This window comes from Electrophorus electricus, chromosome 14 (genome assembly GCF_041902795.1).
Source record: "Electrophorus electricus isolate QZ-2024a chromosome 14, ASM4190279v1, whole genome shotgun sequence".
Taxonomy (NCBI): Eukaryota; Metazoa; Chordata; class Actinopteri; order Gymnotiformes; family Gymnotidae; genus Electrophorus; species Electrophorus electricus.
Window position 1 is genome coordinate 15,722,970 of NC_137510.1, and position 22,769 is coordinate 15,745,738.

The window sequence follows — 22,769 nt, forward strand, 5'->3', positions numbered from 1 at the left end:
AATAGGGTGAATGAGAGGGGTGAGGAGCAGTGGGATAGGGTGAATGAGAGGGGTGAGGAGCAGTGGAATAGGGTGAATGAGAGGGGTGAGGGACAAAGTGAATGAGGGAGAGCTGCATCCTAGGGAGTCCACGCAAGAATTTATGGTCAGGAAGGGGAATGAAGGCATGATATATGGAGAACTCCCTACCATTATCCAGTCCTCCCCTCCAAAATGAGAAACGGCTGTTGAGGTTGCAGGGCATAGTTCACTTTAGACCCCGCCCCCTGGCCATGTCACATCATTAGTTTTTATTTCTGTCTCTGCTTTTACAGCTCTTGCCTGGACGCCAGCCACAGCTATGCTTTCTGACCCACACTCACTGTGTTGGATGAGCACGGCACGCGATCACTCATACGTGCCAAGACGGCATCCCATCTCTCAGAGACATGGCCTGGAAACCCAAATCACTAATCAATAATGTATCTCTTAGACTTGCTGCTCGTCTTGTCACACACACACACTCCAGCACCCGCAGATGAGGAAGTGTGGGAGTGTCATCACTGGTGGGACACTTCCTGCACTTTTATTAAAAACAGGCCTGCATATCCTAGCCTAATGACTCCTGAATTTGGATTCAACTGCTCTACAGAGTGCTCCACAAATTATCCTCTTTGTTTCAGGTAAATGTTAATAATGAGACCTCTTTTGTAAAATCAAATGAATGATAAAAATTACAATAAAATTAAACTAAACTAAAATTTAAAATAAATGTAAAAGTGTTACAGAGAACATGTAAATGAATGTAGCAATGCAATGTGAGTAGATGACAAGTAATTTTATTTTATGCATGAGTTTCAAATAATAAAATATACAATAACAAAGAATATTGTATTAATGAAGTAATCAGGATCAATATAACTGAAGATGACAATTTCAGCGTTAGAATCCTCATCACAAATGTCCATTATGAAAATCTACTAAGGAAGCAAATATTTTTGTGTTAAGCAAAAAGACCAAGAAAATGCTACAAAAAAGTCAATGAAAGTCCTATTGCATCACTTGTATGATAGAATGATGTATGATAGAATGATGTATTCTCTGCAACTGCTGTATACTGCTGGATGTTATGGATTACTTGCTAAATATATCTGACCCTGTTGCAAACATATAGGTAAAATAACTGTCCCGCCATATAGTATGTAGATTGCTGTACTTTATATGAAGCCTATCTGTGCTGCTGCAATGTATCCTTTTTCTCTGGCCTGGTCACATGTACATCTGCATTTCCTCACAAATCATTCTGAACATTCAAACGAGCTTCATCTCTTTTCCTCCTGAACCTATGAAAACAAAGACATAAACAAAGACACACAAACTCAAGCATAGATCACATATTTCTCAAACATACCTTTTACATTCTGTCGTTACTTTGCAGATTACTGTGTTTTAGTTTGATTGGCCAGTAAATATAGGTAGCCAGAGTGAACTGAAATAGAAAACTTGTCTGACTGATGATGAATGTTTCAACTGATTTTGAATCAGACTGTCACAACAATGATAAAAGCTTTGTTCTTCTCTTTCACTAAACCACTCATTAGTTCCAGTGACTTTTTTTGTTTCATCATAAAATAGAAATAAAAAACTAAAGTGTCTTGATAGTGTTGATTTTTCCCATGCCTACTTTTGTTCCGTACTTATTCCAAAAGTAAACACAGCCAACACCGGAGTAGGAAAACGAATTGTTTGTCATAAGGAAAACATGCCAACAGAAATTGACTGTTAAACATGAGGAGGAAGACGCTTCAGTTAGATACAAGAGCGGGATCAAAACATTTCACCCACTAAACCTTCCTTACGGGCACATGGACGGAGGGCCGACCTTTCACAAGCACGGCCTTTCAAAAGTGCTTCCAACTGCACAACCAAAATGCCTTCTTGCTACTCCTTGCCTAGATGTATACAGTACATAGACATCATTATTTATTGCAGTAGTCCTCCAGTTCTCTTTCAGCATTTCCATCAATAATCAGCAGCGTTGTTCCTCTTCAGCATCACTTTGACACTGTCCCTGTTGAATGGAGAAACCCGGCAGTCATCTGGGGGCGCTCGACGCTGTTCCTGGTCTGTAGCCCCGCCCGCTGCTGCTGCAAGGCTAAGTCGTGGTGCTTGTTGTAGTGGGTCTAATAGTGCTTGCTGGGCTATGGGTATTTTTCCTCTTGCCACCCCCTTTGCCACTCTCCTTGGAGTCTCGGCCACGGCTTTTGCCATTTGATGCTCCTCGGTTCTTTGGAGGACCCTTTTCTCCTGAACAAGACAAGGAAATTCATACCTTTAGAATGCTTGTGGCTCACTACCTATGTTTAGTTTGAAGAACTATAGGTATTTCAAACATGAGACTAAATTCATCTTTGTAATTCAAAAATGGGATTAAATAACAATGCAGCTGGGATTAGATTGTGACATTGTTTTTTAGAAATTAAAAGCTTCTTGCTTTCATAGTCATTATTTCTAAAGTAAGAGTGCAGAGTTGTTTGTGAATGCCATAATGATGCAATGCAGCACAGTCTGATGATGACAGGCAACACACACCAGTCCTCCGTATGCCATAACTGTGGCTCAGACATTAATAATCAAGGCCTCGTGAAGGTTGACGCCCAGGGCTGGAGAAGTCTCAACACTCAAGGAGACAAAGCTAGCAGGAACATAATGGTCTTTATAAACACTGAAGCTGGCTGAGGTGAGTCGCTCTTCCAAAAGCTCTCCTCTCACAACTAACCTCTTTGTGTGTATGTGTCTGTCACTTATTTTAAGTGCATAACCACTTCATCAGTACAAACATCCATTAGAGAGGCTTTCAAAGACCTGGGGTCAGAGAGAGAAATACCGCCAAGCATGAACGTGAGAAGGCCAGAATATGATAACTCCAAATAGTCAGCTGGTCCTGGACTAGTGCTGCTTTACATATCAATACAACATTTAGAATCAGAGTTATGTGTAAGATGCAATACATTAACCAGGCTGGTCAGGCCCAAAGCACGCTCACTGAAACTTCAGCCATAGAACTCTCAAAAACAAGGGGAAAGGAACACAGGCTGGTCCATTTCTCTCCAGTCTCACCAGCACTACTGTAAGGAGTGAGGCCCTCCATGCTGTCTGAGGTTTGTTATGAAGTTGGTGTTGTGAGTCTCAGTTTCCTGGAAACAGAGTCAACACTCATATGGGGCTGGAGAGCATTTGCTTCGTGTTTGATGACATGAGCCTTACGGCGACTCTGCACTGCTCACACTGGCGCTCTGTTCACCTTAAAGCTTTATAGTCCTTTGACTCCCCTTCCCCCCCACCAAACCCCACCCCAAAAAAGAAATCTCATCTGTTCTGTGTCTTGGTAGCAGTCTGCCGACCTTGAAGGCGACATGGTTTACACACACACACACACACACACACACACACACACACACACACACACACACACACACACACACACGCGCAAAAAAAAAACCTATTGGATCAAGTGAAAAGCTGCCAAATATATCTAGAGTAACATGATGGTGATGTCATTTTTGTCGAAATGCAAGATTACCATTGTGCCTATAAAACATTTAACCCTTGGCTGAAACTCAGCATGGCATGACCAGGGATGTAAATACAGGTTAAGATTCAATATCTTATGCATGCAATTAATGCAATTGATTACTGGCCAGAAAATCTGAGAATACTAATCACAGATGCAATAGTTCTAGTTCTTGTGTTCAGTGGATCTTTTTTCAAGATATCTTTTCTATAAAGGCTTATTTTCAGAGTCGCCTATGATCAGGTTTCAGTGAAGGGGTGCAAGAAATAACTCAGAGATTAAGTTTCACTGCTCTATGAGTATTTCTCTCTCTAGATCAAGCCTGTAATAGATTTGGCCAATTCTGGTTAAGGGGGTACTGATGCTTGTTTGATTGAGTGTGTCACTCTATGCTCTGTTTCGGAGTTTGACCTGTATTAACAGCTTGATGATAATGCAATATTAAAACAGTGTTAAACTGTTTGGAATTTACACTTAGAAATCTGACATACATACAATTGATACACTACTCAGTAACTACAGCCTAAGTAAAAATGTTCCAGGATCTTATTCAGTCTCTTTCTTCAATAAAGATTGTAAATGTTCTATCGTGAACATATATTTATGAAGACAAAAACAACAAAAACAAAAAAATGTACAAAATCTGTGACGGTGAGTACCACTTTTAAAAGAGAGGCATGAACACTAAAGAAAGTTGTATCAAAATCTCAAAATCTCAGAATTCTCAAACAATTTTGCCTGCTAGAATAAATTCCATGTTTACAAACATGCCTTGTGTGCATGAAAATGTTCTAAAACATTTTTATAAACTATGAATATAACCTTTAACATCTATAATTTGTTGATAAGAAGAGAACATTAAAGCGAGGAAAAGCTCAGTGTGTGCCCTTTTATGATGATTTTGGCAGAACAATTCTAAATATTGAACTTTTAATTGAGTTTGACTCCTGCAACAACATGTGTAATAATTTGAATTCCTTAAGTGCATTTAACAAGGGCCTGGCACAAGACTGAATAAGAAGTTCTGATGTGGGTTTTAATGTATTTGAGCTACTATCCTGGACAGTCTCTAGCTAAATGTAAGATGTTAAATCACAAGTCTGTCAATGAGACAATACCTGGAGACATCCAGACCCCACTATTTCCCAAGGGTCTGTACTGTATTACTGTTTGCTCTGTATAAAACACTCCAACTTGCAAAAGGAATTTAGTTACAAATTCACAATATGCCTTCATTTTGAGGCTCTCATAATGATGATTCACAGGCTAGAGTGAGTTTAAAAAGAGCAAGGCCCCCTATCACTCAGGGGGAGAGGAAGCCTGCCCTCGTGCTCACAGCGGAGTGCCCTCATTAGCTCACCTCTGATAGATCGCTAATGGGTCCGGGGCCAGGCTCCATTCATTTATGACAGCAGTGATTACAACTCTCCTCAACCCAACCTAAACACAGCGGCCAGACAAAGGCAATCACACGTTCAGCAAATTTGTTTTCGTACAAACCTATCTATTAAGCTCTATGAAGAGGGAGGTGAGGAAAAAATAGCAAGAACTCAGCCAAATTGACACAAAGCATGAGATCTGCAGAGCAGTAAATCACTGGTGTTATACAAGCACTGCCCCCTGTGATTTTTACAGCAGCCTAGTTGGACAATTGCAGCAGATGCATTTACAGCCTTGCTAATTTAGCACAAAATGTACATTTACACATATGGAGGGAAAAGGTGACAGTGAGATCAAGGTACCCAGCACTTAGACATACATATGCATTTCCAACAGAGGATGATCTTTCTCACATTCCTACTATGACTATAAAAAGCAGAGGCAAATAATAAACGCAGCTTCCCATTAACATGTCGCATCAGAGCTTTAGGTCTGGATTTTTCTAAATTGTTCAGCAAACACACACATTTGGAAGGCAGTATCAAACTTTTATGAGGTAGTTTATAATTTATGTTATTTAGATCCAGGTTTGGAATTCTTTCCAAAATGCAGGTTCAGTACAGTATAATGGGCCCCTCATTTTTCAGATTGTTCTGTCACATACAGCCTAGCAGAGAACCCGCTTCTCGCCAAAGAAGAACACACGTCTCAGTGGACTTGAAACAAAAGTTTAAAAAAGAGTAAAAACTTCATGGGATGAAAATGTGGTGCTTGAATTATGTAAATTATTTTTTCATAATTAGGTAATAATTATGTAATACGCTTTTTTTCTTAATTGCTGTTCACTCAATGTCATCTTTAACAACTTTATGAAGGGCATGTTGCAAGCATCATCTAGCACTGAAAGGGGTACATGTGCAGCAGTATTCAGACAGACGTTGTGAGTTAATGAGGGGTCAAGCTAAAATAAAAATAAAAAAACTTCACAGAGGCTCCTGCAAAGCTCCCTGCTGTGTGTAGGGTGGCGTGAGCAGAACTGCACTCAGGAAATGGGACCACTGCAATGCTAATCACTACAGAACAGATAATGTGAACAAGAGAGGAACAAAAGCAAAAATTTGGAACAGCAATCTCAAGTGCAATTGCATAAAATGGCCACCCTTTGCACTTGGAGCCTGAATAATCTCCTCACAAGGTTGGGAGCTCTCCCAAGCATGGACCTTAATGCAATTAGAGTTCAAATGTTTCACAAGGACCACTTTATAAGCAAGGAAGAAAATTTAAGTTTTCTTGAAAACAAGCTGGCCAAACATGATATCCCTGATATAAATCATTAAATCTAATAAACTCAATGTAGTGCCCAAGACATTTTAGTTACTACAGCAAACTGGCCAATGAACATTTTTCACGGAACTCCATAATAAGTTGTGGTAATGAGATATATGATAGCAAATGCCTGAAATATAGTTAGGTTCTAAAATGCAAGTTGAATTTCAGAAATGGGTTTATTTAAATCTAATATATATAGACCAAGTGCAGGTTATTATACTGATAATTGCTGCTGGTTGTTTATCGCTCATGTTTACAGATTATTTCAATATAATATAACCCAATTATGGCACCTTAAACTACAAAAACAAATCTAACTTGGCTTCTAGCTGCTGTGCCCATATGGACGTGTAAGGAGAGCCATGGAAGATTAGCTGGGAATACATACATGACCATGGGGTGGTGGCATAGGTTCTCCATAAGCAGATATCCATCTACCTCATTACTGTTCCACTGAGTAAATATTTGCTTTACTGCAAATGCCCACAAATATGTCCAAGTTCAAAAACAACATCCAGGCCTACCTTTTCACATAAGCCATCATCACCTCCAAGGTGACCCCTCTATGCCCCGTGGCCCTCTGCCCCATCATACCTTTTCCACATGGGATCCTCTTTGGCAAGCTGCACCTCTGGATCTCAGTCTCAGGAGCACAGGTGGAGGACGCAGCCCCAGTGACAGTGGCTGGGCTAGGAGCCTGCATGGGCTGCCTCCTGCGGCTCTGGTTGCCCTTTTTGAAACCACAGATTTTGTTTTTCTTCATGCAAGGGCCCCACTGACTCCATTCACCCAGCTCACATTGTACTGCAATGAGCAAAAGAGTAAAGCTGAACAAAACAGCTTGTTCTTCAGTGCGAAAAAACTTTTATTTCCAAGATCACACTGATTCAGTGTCTGAGGTGCAGATCAAGAGTTAAACAAACATATCTGTGAACTGTAAGGGGTGTATGATGGTTGTGATGTCCAGCATCAATATTTTTCTTATTTCTCTACACTAAAAAGCACAGCACTTTTATTATATGTGGTGAACTCCATTTTTGTCCAACATTGACACATTCTCAAGCCTCAATCTTGATTTCCATGTGGCATGGGCTGTTTTCAATTATAGACTGAATTTCATCATTTTATTTTTTGTACTTTTTGGGGTATTCTTGAATATCTGGAAGTGTTTTGTGTGTGTGTGTGTGTGTGAGTGTGTGTGTGTGTGTGTGTGTGTGTGTGTGTGTGTGTGTGTGTGTGTGTGTGTGTGTGTGTGTGTGTAGCAGAAAAGGTGAAGGAACTTGATGTTGCCAAAGACAGCAACATACAGAGAAAAATATGACAATATGTGCTGCCCTGACTGTTGATAAAGGTAAGAGAGTAATGCCTTGGAGGCTGAGACTCCTAATTTAAAGGCCGACTGCTTAGAGGAGCAAGAGCAGCCATGTCATTAGCACTGTGTTTTTCTGGCTTATTTTCAAAACAAATTAAGTTCATCTCATCCAGCAGTGCTCTCTCTAGTGTTCCTCTCTCTAGTGACTGAGAAGCCCAAGATAAAACAGTAATGAAACAAGGCCCTGTATCCCTGCAAGTTTCCTCTATTGCTCTGTGAATGCTGCAATTAATACTTGTGTTTGGAAACAGAATCCCATATTTTTAACAGGTACCAATCTTGATTTTTCAAAGAACTAATATTAAAGCTTTCAAGGCTGCATCCACATGTAGCCTCCAGCCTACCTCCAGTGGACTACATTCTCATAATCCTCCTGTTCATTCCCAATGCCCTCTTTATTAAGTTTGTCTGTGTCTAATGTCCCTAATATCTCTGTGTACAGTATTTATACCTGCCTGTTTTACTTTTGTTTCACAAAGTCTTGCTCAGCATTTTTCTAGCATTTCCAAGATGGTGTTGTTTGTACTTATCTCTTCTTGTTGTATTTTTTTTTTTTACTTTTTGCCTATCCCTTGTCAGTTTGGTCTGCCTAGCCATTTGTCTTTACTGGCATTGGACCTAGCCTGTTTTTTGTTTTTTTTAATATATTATATAATACCAATATAAAATGAGTCTTCCTTTTCTAGATAACCAATGGTGTAGATTGTCCTTTTATATGAAACAGCATGAAGTTAACAGTAGTGTTTTAAGATTCAGATAAAATACATGATAAAACAGTAATATAGAGAGTAAATGAAAATGTTTACCAAGTAGTAGCAACTCTTATAGTATACAAATATTGCAAGGTATCTGTTGGCAGCAGCTGATATATTTATACTATAACATAATGCAAGTCAATGTAATATAATACAAGTCAATGTAATATATAACATAAAATATGTCAAGAGTATCACTAGTAACACAGTGTTCCACATGTAGCGTTTCCTTATTGTCATCATGCACAAGTTTGGGAAATATAAGGTCGCTCACCTGCACATTCCATTGTGCTGTTGATGGTACTTAAGCCTTCTGGGCAGCTGTGGTAACACCGGCCACTGTGTGAATATAAACCTTCCTTACATTTTGCACAAAATGTTCGACTAAAGCAGTCTACACAGTTTTCGATCTTGCATTCTGGAAGAAAGAAAAAAAAGATGGTTGTGGTAGTGCCTTTCATCATTTGCTGAACTTAATGCTGTCAGTGAATTTACACTATTCAACACTATCCATTTTCTATGATTAGAGTAAAACAGATTCAAAATGTATATGGCTGACCTTACTTAGAAGAAGTTAGGGAAGGTGAGTCATGAACATTTTTAAGTGAACTTTGCAAGCTGAGTAAACGCTCTTTGGAGATTTATTGGTAGAGGAGGAAACTACAATCATCAAGGGAGACCACATATACAGGCATTAAAGTATACCATAAATAACATCCAAAACCTTTTAAAACCATGTGTTGACCTCTACCTGCAGCTTCCTATCCAGTCACCCTTTAAAAGCAGCAGGCCCAGTCCAAGAGACCTGCACGTCAGAGCTGTATGCGTTTTCACACACCTCTAGCTCATTACAAGTTTAGCATCTTCTTTCAAAAAAAAACCCCAATCAAACTACTTTAAATTAGAGACAGCTCTACATGTTGACAGAATGAATAACAAACACCTACCAACAAGACTACTGGAATATGCTTCCCCACCCTAAACCCCAACATCATTAATTCTGCACTTAAAACAGAGCCAATTCATTTCTTTGCATTTTGGATCATGTCACATAATGTTTCATACATTAATCTAAATGCCTGAATTTATAGATGGGGTCTCGACAGTATCTGTTTCAGGCAAGATTTAAACATGTTTCCATTGAGAAGGTCATGATAAAGGGGGATACGGGGAAGAAAATCTAGTTTGCAGCATGGGAACCTGTCAAAAAAACCCATTTTGAGTAGACACCTTTGAGGCAGTTACACATTCTTATCTACTCCAGCTGGGCCTGAGCCAAAGACACGAGAGGGATTTGGAGAATTCTTGGTTCATGGTTTTTATTATAACCTCTGCTCTCAATTACTATATTAAAATACTTAACAAGTAAATTTGACATTTCTAATGTTTGGAGAGAATATATTTGAACTCAAGCATCTGCAAATGTACCTTTAATCTAAGATAAATGTTGTTAACTAGACATGTTGGAAATACGGAGATGAATCAAATGCAAGAGACCAATTGAATGACTGCAGTGAGTGAGCCACTGGAGCAGAGACAACACACAACAACACACAATAGTGAATATTGAATACTCATTTCCCATTCATTAGCTCACGTTTCCCTTCCTTTGTCCTCTTACATCAGTTTAAGGCAGCACAAATGTTATTATGAATATTAAATATTATGTATAGTAAAGCTACAATAGCCTGGACAGGTCCACATCTGTGGAAACACCAACTCTTACTGCTGATAACAAGGGCAATTGTTCTGTCAAATGGGTCCCTGTCAGTACATAGCACTACTAAGGAGACAGGCTATCAACAATGTTAAACTTCAAAAAGACTGGCTTTGCTTGTGAAAAATAAACACCACAGGGAAATAGCTTCCCTGTTATGTCTGTATTAAGATTACCTTTAATGATCATTTAGAAAAGATCTGAATCACCTCAACATCTGAGAGGTATTAAGTGATGTGATGCAAGAGTGTATCCCGCAAAACAAAAGTCATTTTCTTCCTGTAACAATATATAATGAGTCCAAGGTGCAGTTCACAGTAATTGGCTATCAAAAAGTGCTCCTACATCAAAAAGGAAAGGCCCATTCAATTTACAACTGGAAAAGCTCCCTTGGATCAAAGTAGGAAAATGCTAAAGATAAATAATTCTTTTCCATAACAAGATACCCTCAACCAGCTCATAATAGACACTGTGCAACTGTTTATTCAGGATTTTCCCAGATCATTCTTTTAATTACACTAAAATGTTCACACCTGTTGGTATCATAGACCTCAGTGCATTCATATTCAGTACACATACATGAGATGAAATGGAAATCCCTTTAAAATGTAGATAATAATTTAGTATATAAGCAACTTATGAGTTATGATTATCATAAACACTGCATTTACTGACCAAAGCTATAATGTAGCCCTCTTTAAAGAAACAAACAGTGTAGGACCAATGTTTTCCTTTACCCCCCCCCCCCCCCCGGGATCCTGTTTTTTACACACAAAGTAAAAGAAAACAGATCATTGGCTTGGCTGGACAAGCTGCATTGGTTTACTAGTACTGATGGAGTTCTTAAAATAAACAATAAATACATGCAGTGAATGTTTCCCTATTTTCACATCATCAAAGAAACCTATAGAGCACATGCTAAAGAAAGGGCCAACTGAACAGTTGTTCAGAAACAAAATCTATCAGGTCCACTAACATTAGTAGTTCCATTTGCTCATTTGTAGGAAAATAGGGGGAACCAAGAATTCAGTTCCAGGTGGAGCCGTCAAGTTTAAAACCTGCTTTGATTACTAATTTTTTTTAAGCATGTTACAATGCCGTTTCCCATCCACCAATACTCACGTGTGCACCTGTTCACATCACGATTTCGAATGCCATAATATCCTACAGGACAGGTGGCGAGGCACACCCCTGTCTGACGAATGTCATTCCTCTCCAAAAGGATAAAAAGGCGTGGACGGCATTTTGTGCATCCATTGTATTCTGAGCAGCTTTCACAGCCACTGGAGCAAGATGCCGGTCCATCCGTGCTTGCTGTTGGGACACAGTAAGGGACACAAGAAAGAAGCAGAAGACCAAATATTATAAGCATCAATAAAAGAATATGTGGAAATGATGCTCCAATGGCATCAGTATGACTCATTCAAAAAATAAGACTTACTTAACACTCCCTGAAAGACTTTTATCTTAAAGATGCTTTAGGCTACAAAGCTATTAAACAAAATGAGTTTAATATTTGCTTCTAGTTCAACTAAAAGCATGCTGAGCAATATTGTTCTAATGTTCTCACAATGTTTAATCTCACTGTATGAGATCCTCAACAGATTTTTACTAGAAGGCATTTCCGTTATAGAGGGATGTGGGATGATTTGGGCATCACAGCACCATCAGTAATACAATTAGCCTGCTCATGGAGATAAGAGATACAGAGGGACTTCTATTTATAAACTCACATATAACTTATAGCTAAAGAAACTCACAAATTCTCCACTTTGTTCCTCTTACATATGTGCATTTGCAGTGTCACTCTGTTTTATGGCAGAAAAATGCTCATCTCTGTACAAAGTGCATATCCTGTTTCTGGGGCTAGTCTCTGCCAGAGCCACGGTCATCTATGATGATTTACGGGCCTATGTGGTATCAGCTCTAAATATACACACATACACACTCTCAAGGCAATTCATCTGTGAAGCCTGTCTCACAGAGATAAAGCAGTTGGTAAGAGCATTAAAAATGTCCTGCTGAAAATATGCTGTACCATCAGTGCATCATGGTATCATTCCATGGGGATGTGTGCATGCAGCTGAGAATGCAGCAATCCTCTTACCACCACTAATAACACTAAGGAAATCATTATCCTGTAATATACTTAAATCATTATCTTATATCTTGTAATATTTAACTGAAGGCAAAGATGTGCCAGGGGTGCTCAAGTGGAACACAACATCATTTTTAAGCATACTGGTAATTCAATTCTAATAGCCCATTGGAACACTCTTTTGATGCTATGCTGATTCTTATCCTTCTTCTACAGCAGTATATGAGGTAGAGGCAGGGGGAGTATAGTAGATTCGTTCTCAGCATATGGCAAGAAAGTCATGTGCACATGAAGAAATGGAGCTGACATGAGAGACCCTCAGGCTAGAGGAGAACATCTGCACAAAACATTGCCATTTTTCCTCTTTTCATTATGCAGGTTCATTACATAAATCACAGACATCAATTAAACCATGTGGCCAGACAAGAAAGTGCCCAGTTATCAACAAAACATACAAGAGGAGATCCATATTGTTCCTCCAATGTAACCTAGTACAGAACCCTACCTCAAAGTGAATCAAAATGAGTTTGACCAGTGACTCTAAACATAAACATCTTCCAAACCATTTACACTTCTGGGGCAGAAGTCATCAAGCACCCAGGCATTCTCCATCTGATCACTGCATTCCTTCCCATTCCTGGGGGTTATGAGAAATGAAAAAATCCTCTCTACAGAAACAACAAATATGAAGCTAGCATGATATATGGACAGGCCTAAATACTCTTGCATTGGCCGTTATGCAACAGTAGGAAACCCAACACTACACACAGAAAAGCTAGTTGGAATAAGAGCTCACATAGAGCCTAATAGGAAGTAATAGGAACATAGACCGGGTACCCTTCATGAACAACTCACAGTGAAAGGATCAGGATTGGAGTAAAGCAACATTAGGGCACAAATCTGCCCCCAACTCTCTGCTGTTGCTCAAGCATCCTGGAGGGAATGAACAAGGATAGGCTAAATGAACTGCAGTCTGTTTTCCTAAACTGAAAACAGGAATTGAGCTCAGCTTAGCTGAACATCACAACCAAGACATTTTTGGCCTCAAAGTCAGTTCTGGCCAAGAAAGCACACAAAAACATTTTCTAGGAACAGTGTTAGTGAAGATAGCTGTATGAATTAGTGGAAATTGGATGGCATTTAGATAATAGTGACAAAACCCAAGAAAAAAAAGAAGACTGGACATTTAGTCCCAAAAATTCTAATATATTAAGAAAACATGGTAAATGGTGACATGGGAAAATATTTATTTAACCTTAGGTCTATATTACATTTAAATTTTGCATGTTTGAATTTCAGTTAGAAAAACGATTGTGAGATTAGCTATTAAAAGCTAATAAAATGTACAAAAACATATCTCATCTCATCTCTTCCATTGCTACCATGAGTCAGGTAGATCACTTGATTACTTGATTCCTGTGTAACAAAATGCATTAGGCAATGTGCCATCATACTGGGATGCAGGGAAATCTATCCTTTCTAAAGCAATCTGAAATCCAAACACAATTATACGCTTGGTCAAAATGAAATTAGACATTTTTGTTTAAATTGCATTTATAAACTACCCGCAAGTACAAGAATTTGACAGTAGCATGTTCTGAAATAGCAGATATCTGAATAAATTTTGCCCATAACATTCATGAAAGAATATCAAAGTAATGTCTTCAAAGAATTTAGGCAGACTTTGATCAGCAACGATGACTTTTTACTAATTATGCCTTATGATTTATTTCTTATTATAAGACCCTGTGATTCAGAGAAACAATATCATCGTCATATGAGCATATTGATCACACTGATTTTGATTACAATGGTAAAAAGCATGTCAGGTCATAAACTAGTCACAAATACATACGTATGTACTGTTACTGAATTGTAAAAATCTGCTCAGCGAAGCCTCCAGTGTTTAGTTAGCTACAGTACTCTCTAGAGGGAGCTCTTTTATACAATACAAATTCCAGATTGCTCCTTATAGAAAGAACTACTATGTGACATGGATGCAAATGAACAACACACACTAACCATAATATTATAAACTGGAAGTGTGGGAGATGATTTTGGAAATATTTCATATTATAACTTCCAAAGAATTTGGTTTTATTTGAAACAAAGGCTTCTGACAGAATACCAGCAAACAGTATCTGAATATTTTCAAACAAACTAAAATTGGACAATTAGTATTCCTAGTTAATGCCAGTTTAGCTGTGCGCTATAGTTTCAAATCCAATTCTTTCATTAATCAGTGCTCAGCAGAAATTGCAATTAGTATATATTAACGCTGTCTTACAAAAAGCTATTGTATCTTGAATCTGACATTTGTTAAACATCTAATATCACTTTACTCCTCAAACAGAACAGTACCCATAAAGGTATTTATATCATTTATTTGCAGGAAATAAACATCTATTTATGTATGTTTGCAAATACTTTAGCTTACAATGCTACAATGTTCTGAAAAGCATGTCTGTCTGAGTTATAATACTATACATGATATTCAATCTTTAAGAGAGAAGGCATTAAAACAATACACATTGCACATAAATACAAGCTTAATATAAAGGTAAAGAAAGAAAATGATTAAAATGAAAAAAAAAAGATTATTTGAAGGAAACTTCAGAGTAAACAATACGGTTAAAAATAAGTGTAATCTTTACTGCTGCGGTGAAACGTTTATAACAAACGTGCCAGTGGATGCAATTACTTTGTGACAAGAGTGAGCGAGAGAGACAGATATGGACTGCAAGAGAGAGCAAGAGAAACACAAAGAGGATGAGAGAGAGATCATGAGTGCTAGCATTACAGATGTCCTGACTCACTCTGTCTCTGCCTCCTTCCTCTGGAGACCTTGAGGTTGTCGCCGTGACCCATGGAGCTGAGGAAGATCGCCGCCAGCGCCACCAGTCCCAGCTGCATAGTCCCTGCTGCTCAGCCACGCTGGGTCTCCCCGCAGGCAGTCGGATCTGGCGGGTGCCCCCTACTTCCGCGCTGGGGCAGGTGGAGCACTGCAGCTGCTGCGATGCTGGGGCAGTCTACTGCCAGCTGTGGCTGTCACTCCCTTGAGTACAGGCTACAGCAGTCACAAGTGCAAACATGTCCAGGACACAAGCCATGACTGAATGAGGCTGAGGAGGATGTGGAAAAGGTGGTGTGGTGTGGTGTGGTGCTCAGGCATGAATAGACATAGTGAGAGGATCCTGTCACCAGAGAGCAAGCAGCCCTTCAACCCACAAAGCCGACCACAGCTGGACGGAGCTCGTAGCCCATAGCAGCAGCAGCAGCAGCCAGGAGAGCCTGGTGTGAGTGAGAGCCCCTGCCCAGGAGCATGTATCTTATTAGGGATGCTGGGAGGAGGAAGAGGTGGAGTACAAAAATAATGGGGAGAGGTTCTGGACTTCTACACCTGCTGGGGAGAGAGGGAAATGGAGACAGTTGAAGGTGGGTGGGGTGGGTGGAGAGAGAGAAAAACACAATGAGATGAGCTTTCAAATTACTGTTATGTCAGTACAACAAAAGAAAATCCAAATAGCTTAATCAATGGGAGATAGACATTTTTTAGCTTTTCACTAAATCATGTTGCATGAACTAAAATTCTTTAACAGAATGAGGTAAATGTAAACCATGACCACACTGTAAAGTACATTGCAATATATTTTAATACAACTTATGAATTAATATTATAACAGTGTAGGCTTTTCTTCATCCTTATAATCTCTAAGAACAGTTCAGTAGTTAGGATAGTACTGATTGTTACCCATGTTTCAGTGGAACAAGATAATCACAGCCAAGGTTAAATCCTCCCCAGTCATTACCAGCCAAAGTATAACCCAATACCACAAATATTTTTTTGTTAATGCACTTCATGCTGCCTTTTTGAGAAAGATGATGAATGGAAAAAACAGACAAATTTTTCTGAAGTCAGAAAAGAAAATCACAGCACAAGGTTCAGACATTAAATCATCCAAATTGTCACTTGTTTAAAGAAGAGAAATGGACTCTAGAAACTGCTATGCCTAGTCTGAATGGAAATTGATGCCTAGTCTGAATCTACGCAAAAGAGACCTCATGCCTGGAAACATCTCGAAGAGCAGAGCCATATTAGGCTACAGTCCCTTTGGCTATTGCGTCATTTTAAAAGTGAAGAAGACTTGCACTGATTCCTAGCATACCAAAATATACTAAATACTGACAGCTTTACAAACAATTAAATTTCATTCAAGATAATCCTGTTGTTTCCCTACACATCACCAGCTGTCACATCGATAAGATCACATTTTTCTAAATGTTTTTTATCCTTTGAGTAAAGAAAGTTTCAGTAAGCAAACTGTTATTTAACTGATTGTTCAGTAATGAAGAAAAGTAAGTTGAAGTATACAGAGAAAGGCCAGACATAGCAGATAAATATAACTTTCCATCTGCATAGTTTACAGACCAACAGAAAAGTAATCTGAATTGATCTTGAGATCGACCAGACAGCCTTCTTCAAGCAACAGATGAAAATACACGTCAAAGTTTATTTGGGACCCCCTTCACTCCCACCCCCACCCCCACCCCGGTGCAAATAAGTCAAGTCATTGTGAAACATTATTAATGTGAAACAGTACAGTGCTTAATTGCAGTGTGTGATATATCATCTGCAAAAGGAACACATCTCAGAGGGGAGTCCCACCCCTGCTCTGACTAGAGCCATAGGCAACATGTTGTACTGTCTACTGATTTACCACAGTGTACACAACAGGGTGACCAGGCTGAGCCCTAGAGCCACACTGTAAAATGTGAGATATGCAGCTGATAATAGGGAAAAAAAATCAGCAGTACACTAGATTCAGTCATGTTTAAGAAAATCTAGAACCCCCACCCCATTACCAACAACAGATAGTGTGGCCAAGGATTGTTAACATACACACTCACACATGTGCAGACATCAGTAGAGACACACAATACAGATGTACAAAAGTAACTTGATTGTTTCCATCTTTCACTTCAGCCACAATTTAAATGAGCATGAGCTCTCTTGAGTAGGCTATAACCCTCACATTATCTCCACAGCTTAGCTTTCATTCTGCTCCACCTCAAAGGATGTAGCCTCTCCGTGTAAAGTTTATTGGTCTATGACGATGAATAATAGACAAATGTCTTCAACACCTTCCTCATATTTATTAGCACAAGCCAAAAATGTCCCAGTGCCTGACCCAGTCAAATAATATTAATTGGGCGAGATGTATCACGTCTGACTCAGGGATATGCCAGAGCTGACCCAGTTTCCAGTCTCAGAATAAGCTTTTTCAGGACAATTTTAAAAAGGGAGGTTAGTTGTAGCTAAACAGTGGGATTATGAGTACTGTTCTGATAGAAAGATATTTCTGTAATCTCTTTAATCTAATCTACTTAAAATTGTTATGCTGTCTAGCCCTTTTGCTGATCTAATAACGCAGCCCTAACAGCGCAATAGGAGGCATCGTCTGTGCATGAGTGATCGTCTTATTGAGGGGCACTTAGGTACCTCTCCTGTGCCTCTGCTTCTCCATCTATTACCAAGGCGTCTCTCTGTTCCATGCATCCTCCTTTTAGCCTGACCTCAAACTAAAACTAGCAACTGAAACCCCTCGCCTAACACTCGGTAGATTGAATTGCCCGCTTTGTAAATTCTTTAGATTTATTAATTATTTAAACAGTGCTGAAAGGGAGCTGCCACTATTCAAAGAGGGAACACAAATGCCCCATTCCCTGTATAGGTGCAATAAAATGAGCCCTAAAAAGCCAGAGGACATATAGCACACCCCACTTATCCAGGAGACCCAGATATGATGGTATAGATCAAAAAGCCCTATAGCCCTGCGTAATCCATAAGATTTCAGCTGCAAGTTGAACCGGAACATTGAAAAGAGTAGAGCAATAAACAGGCCATAAACACACTCAGCGGTAAAGCCCCAAACAAAGCAAAGTGGATGTCTGGTCTGCTCTATGTTCAAGAGTAAGCTAACTTAAAAGCTATACACTATAGCAAGCAGAGCAAAACATAGACAATTGATAAGCTTTGCTGTCTCTTCCGGGCAGCTCGTGAAAAAGAGCTGACCCTTGTTTTAACAGTTTAAGAGTCCATTGCAGGTGTATGTAACGTACTGAAAATTGATATATAAATTTAACAGAGCAGTTTTACAGACATGGTACATAAATAAGTTTAAACTCGGTCTGCTGATTAATGTTCTGTGAGAGTAAGATGCAGACAATAAAGTACCATTTAATTTCTTACACCACTAATATTATCGGGGCATAAAGCCATACAAAATTCTAAATGTAACATCTGCACACTCAAACACCTGGCACCATCACACACCCTGAACAGGACCCACAGACGTTCGGCTCAGCTCCTGCGGTATACTAAAAGTGCCCAGAATGTGGAACAAATGTGAGTCTATCCTGAAGTTCTTCTTCTGTTGCTTTTAGCTCACATGCCTTTATCAGCCAAGGAATTAAAAAGGCACTGCTCTGTTCATGTCACACCCACCTTTCCAGCTTTTGTGTCAGAACAGGAGCATGTTCCACTTCTACACTTTCACTTAACACGTATAAACAGCCATGAGAAAGTACTCTCATTAAACATATTGCATGTCACTCATGCTCGTTCACTCAAATTTCTTTGCCTAAAACCACCAACTGGTTCTCGTAAAAGCTGAACTGTGCAGCTGGAATCTGGATTGGAACCTGGGGTTCCAGGGCCAGACATCCAAAAAGAACCAAGCTGTTTGTATCACTGTTTCACTGAGTATATCCCAGTTTTTCACAGCTCACATCCATTACATAGCCTATGGCAATCTTTCCTGAGAGAACTGCAAAGACTGGATTTTGTGAATAACAAGAATATTTTTGATCATACTGAACAAACATACTGCTTTTAAAAAAGTTAAAAGATGTCATAGAAATTGTCCCTGAGAAAACTGTCATAAAATAGGCATTTGATAAAGTAATAAATAAAGAAAACCTCCATCACTGTCCCTCCCACAGTGTATAAAGCACCACTCACAAAGGTCAGGGAAGGGAGAGGCAACAGGCTGAATGCTATAAGCATGCCCTCTACCCTAAAGCTTGTTTTATCCACAGACAGATCAGCAATGTCAAGTGCACAGTGCCAGAATAAAGCTCCCCAGTAGCCTGTTCCTTAAATGTGCATTGGCTTTGAAAGACCATAACTAGTCAAAGATATTAAAAAGTGTGCCCTAAAACAAATGCGATGTTACTTAGACTCAGATGGAGGAATTTAAGGCGTTTATATTTCAGCCCAACTTAGGCAGTAAAAATATAGATACCATTATATCTAATAACATTAGTGAGAACATATTTCTTTGTTTGCATGCAGATTTCATAACAAGGGGAAAATGTGAGTAGCATGTGCAATGATAATAATAATAATAATAATAATAATAATAATAATAATAATAATAGCCTAAATTCTAAATCTGACATCTAAAGATATATTACACCACGAAATTCAAAGAGTCGCAAACCAATAAACAGCTAAATATTTGTTAGCCTACATTAACCCAATAGAAGATAAACTATTAGTAAACCCTGAGTTTAAAAATAAGTAAATATGCATAATAGTTTAAGAAAACATGTCCTATGCGTCAACAAGCTGATATTACTTCACTTCAAATACAAATACATATGTGAATAACTAACAATTCATTCTGAATGATAATAATAATTCAACCTACCTACTATGTGCCGTTAGGACTCCCAGTTCTCCCAGTTCTCCCAATTTTATCTCAGTGTTGTGGAGGACCTCAGTAGAGCTTATGTGGGTATCCTTGCTGGCTTGTAAATAATGTGTGTTACTAAACACCTTCAGGGATCAACAGCTTGTCTCTTTAGGCTACAATGGGACAAACGTTTTGCAGCAAGGTCTCTGAGTTATGTCACCAAAATGTGGTATCATTTAACCTATATAATTCCCGTAACCAATTATGGAAGGCTTGCAAAAAATTAAAAGCAAAATGTGAAAAATTATAACCTTTAAAAATAAATATTTTTGATAAACTGTTAGATCCATTCAACTGCAACAAACCCTCAAAGGCCTTGGTTTCCTTACTGTTCTCTTTCATGCTCAAGTAAGTTCCACATAAATCCAATTTTAAAGCCCGGACAGCATCCAATTCCGCGCGGCGAGCCTCTGTCTCAGGAAGTTTGCATCCAACTCCATCCAGTGCAATTTCAGCGTGCAAACTATTGAGCTGGCCCCACCCCTACATCACCACATACTGGTGAGAGACGAAAAACCTGTGATGGAGTCATCGTTGGAGTAGTCTTTCTAAGCGAAAAATAAGAAAATAGTAAATAAAATAAAATAAAATAATTAAAAATGTTTCTTTTGCTGTTAAACTTGTTCTACAAAATACAACAATCTCTCCAAATACTTAAACTTTCCATGCCAAAAAACAAATAAACATATAAGTAACATATGCAGCTGTTCCTGGAGTCTTTAAGCGACTGAGATTGAGAACATCTAGTCTCTAATCATGTTTCCAGATCATTTTCATTTTGTGGTCACGTTTCTGTAATTATTTAGGACTCGAAAGCATATAAACAGAGTTAACACAGTGGAAGGTATATAAAATCCCCTTTACATGTAGCATTAAATAGCCGACATACGCCGTTATATATACCGCCGATGCATGTGAAAGAGTAACGCTCAGAATTGACCGCTTAGGTGATGCTAGAGTAAGAACGTAAAACTTCACTTGCTTCGGACTGTAAAATATCGACAACCAGGAAAACACAATATGTTTTGTTTCCCTGGTTATCTTTCGTCGTCATCATCGAACTAGTCAGAATATTGGATGGCCAGGTTCCGTATTTAATATATCACTTAGAAATGTAAGGTTAAGTACAGTTAAGTACACTTATAGAGCTATAGCGTTAAATTATCGAAGTGGACAACCGTCAAGAGCCTACAGCAAAAATAGGCTGAAATAACTTTCGGAAAATGATGGAATCAGTGGGAGGCTCGAAAGTGTTACCTGATATGGTAATCTGACCGTAATTAAATAAATAGTCTATAACAAATAATAAAAGCAAGCTGTTGCGAAAATCCTCCCATAATATCAACGTGTTCATGGACAACGTCGAAGATGCGTGCCGTTGACTAATAAAGAACAAGAAAGTGTTCTAACTAGGTCTGGCTCAGCATTAAATATACAGCACTGTTTCCAACTCCAGGGAACTCAAATCAGTTACTTTCGCATGGCAAGGAGTCGTATGGTGTTTCATAATATGTTATTACTATTATTGTTGTTGTTGTGATTATTATTATTATACTATAGACACCTTTGTTGCGTGTAGGAGGGGAGGACGTATCTCTCGGCCCCTTGGGCTTTTCTGGGTTTACACACAGCACAATTTCCAGTGCAGATTTAATTTTTGCAGTGTTTGTTTGTGTCCTGCATTTGGGAATTCTTCACTGTACTGAGTTTGTTATTGTTGTTGCTGCTGCTGCTGCTGCTGTTTGTGAATATGGTCAAATCAAAATGTAAAGGTGAGGGGGTTATTATAGTTCAGTACGTAAACAAATAAATAAACCTTTCTGCCTCTTAAATAACAGATCCTGCCTCTTAAATATTGATAGTTTATGAAAGATTTCAACAACTAATACTTTCAATGTCTGCCATTCCTAATTATCATAATAATTTTGTCCATATATCCCAATAACTATGATGCAGTTGCAAATATTTGCAAATTGCTTACTGCATTTTCCTGCTGTGTTAATATACCAATGGGGCAATGTAGCACCAATCTTGTGATTATTGCATTTGCTTCGCTTTGTGTTTCTGATTTATCCACACTCATTACATTTTACTGTTTTTGTCTTTGTTTCAGCTTCAGTGCATTTGACGGTAATCTAACAGAGACAGGTTACGCTGGGCAAAAGATACAGTGTCAAATTACACAGGAAATAACTACCCCTCTTGGGCTGAAAGGTTATAGAACAACAGGAAAGTAGGTGTAAAACAACTTTATGGTTGATGGAGATTTATGAATTACTGGGGAGGCTCAATGTGTATCATAACTATTTTGAAAAGTTGATTTTAAAGAGTTCAGCTGAATGGTAAAAATAATGTTAGTAAATAATATAAATACTGATATGGATCGAATGAATGAATTTACCATGTAAAGGAGCACTTAAATACATTAATGCCCTCCTGTGCACATTCACAATTACATACAATTACATGTGAAAAACAAGCCATATTTGTGCTCTTATTTATCATTATGCAGGACCAATACAATGTGACCACTACTTCTCATCTTAAGGCCAGCAGCACCCCAGGTGGCAGAGCCTACAGTCGCTATCAAAACCCACTGTGCCAGGGCCACATGCTCAGCCTGATGTAATGACTGTTTTTAGACTAAAATTCCTAAAATCCCAAAAGCCAGACTGAAGGATGCAACATTAACATTAAATTAAGTATGCAGCACAATTCACATAGATTTGCATGTGACAACTGAAATGCTGGGATGAAGATAACAATTCACAATCTGAATTGGTGTCTCTTAGACAAATTATTTAATGA

The 22,769-nt window shown here is 38.7% G+C and overlaps 1 protein-coding gene across 3 annotated transcripts; it reads right to left on the bottom strand.

Annotated features, from left to right (window-relative positions):
* Positions 1-802: 802 nt before the first annotated feature.
* On the bottom strand, positions 803-20,408 carry rspo1 (R-spondin 1). 3 transcript variants are annotated; one of them, XM_081696897.1, is made up of 6 exons: positions 19,921-20,408; positions 15,021-15,604; positions 11,229-11,420; positions 8,664-8,807; positions 6,857-7,066; positions 803-2,286 (listed from the first exon to the last, which is right to left on the bottom strand). In XM_081696897.1, the coding sequence occupies exons 2-6, from the start codon at positions 15,115-15,117 to the stop codon at positions 2,135-2,137; spliced, it is 795 nt and encodes a 264-aa protein (XP_081553023.1). In that variant the 5' UTR covers positions 15,118-15,604; positions 19,921-20,408; the 3' UTR covers positions 803-2,134. The 3 variants fall into 3 exon arrangements, with proteins under 3 accessions (XP_081553023.1, XP_026857327.1, XP_026857326.1); XM_027001526.3 differs by having other exon boundaries at positions 19,917-20,408; XM_027001525.3 differs by having other exon boundaries at positions 15,021-15,607; positions 19,917-20,408.
* Positions 20,409-22,769: the final 2,361 nt, after the last annotated feature.

Excerpts from the sequence above, each read along its gene's own strand:
- rspo1 (XM_081696897.1), bottom strand. The coding sequence starts at position 15,117 with ATGCAGCTGGGACTGGTGGCGCTGGCGGCGATCTTCCTCAGCTCCATG. Across the intron at positions 7,067-8,663 it reads CAGCACAATGGAATGTGCAG|TACAATGTGAGCTGGGTGAA; the intron begins GTGAGCGACCTT and ends TGCTCATTGCAG. Across the intron at positions 2,287-6,856 it reads GAGGATCCCATGTGGAAAAG|GAGAAAAGGGTCCTCCAAAG; the intron begins GTATGATGGGGC and ends TGTCTTGTTCAG.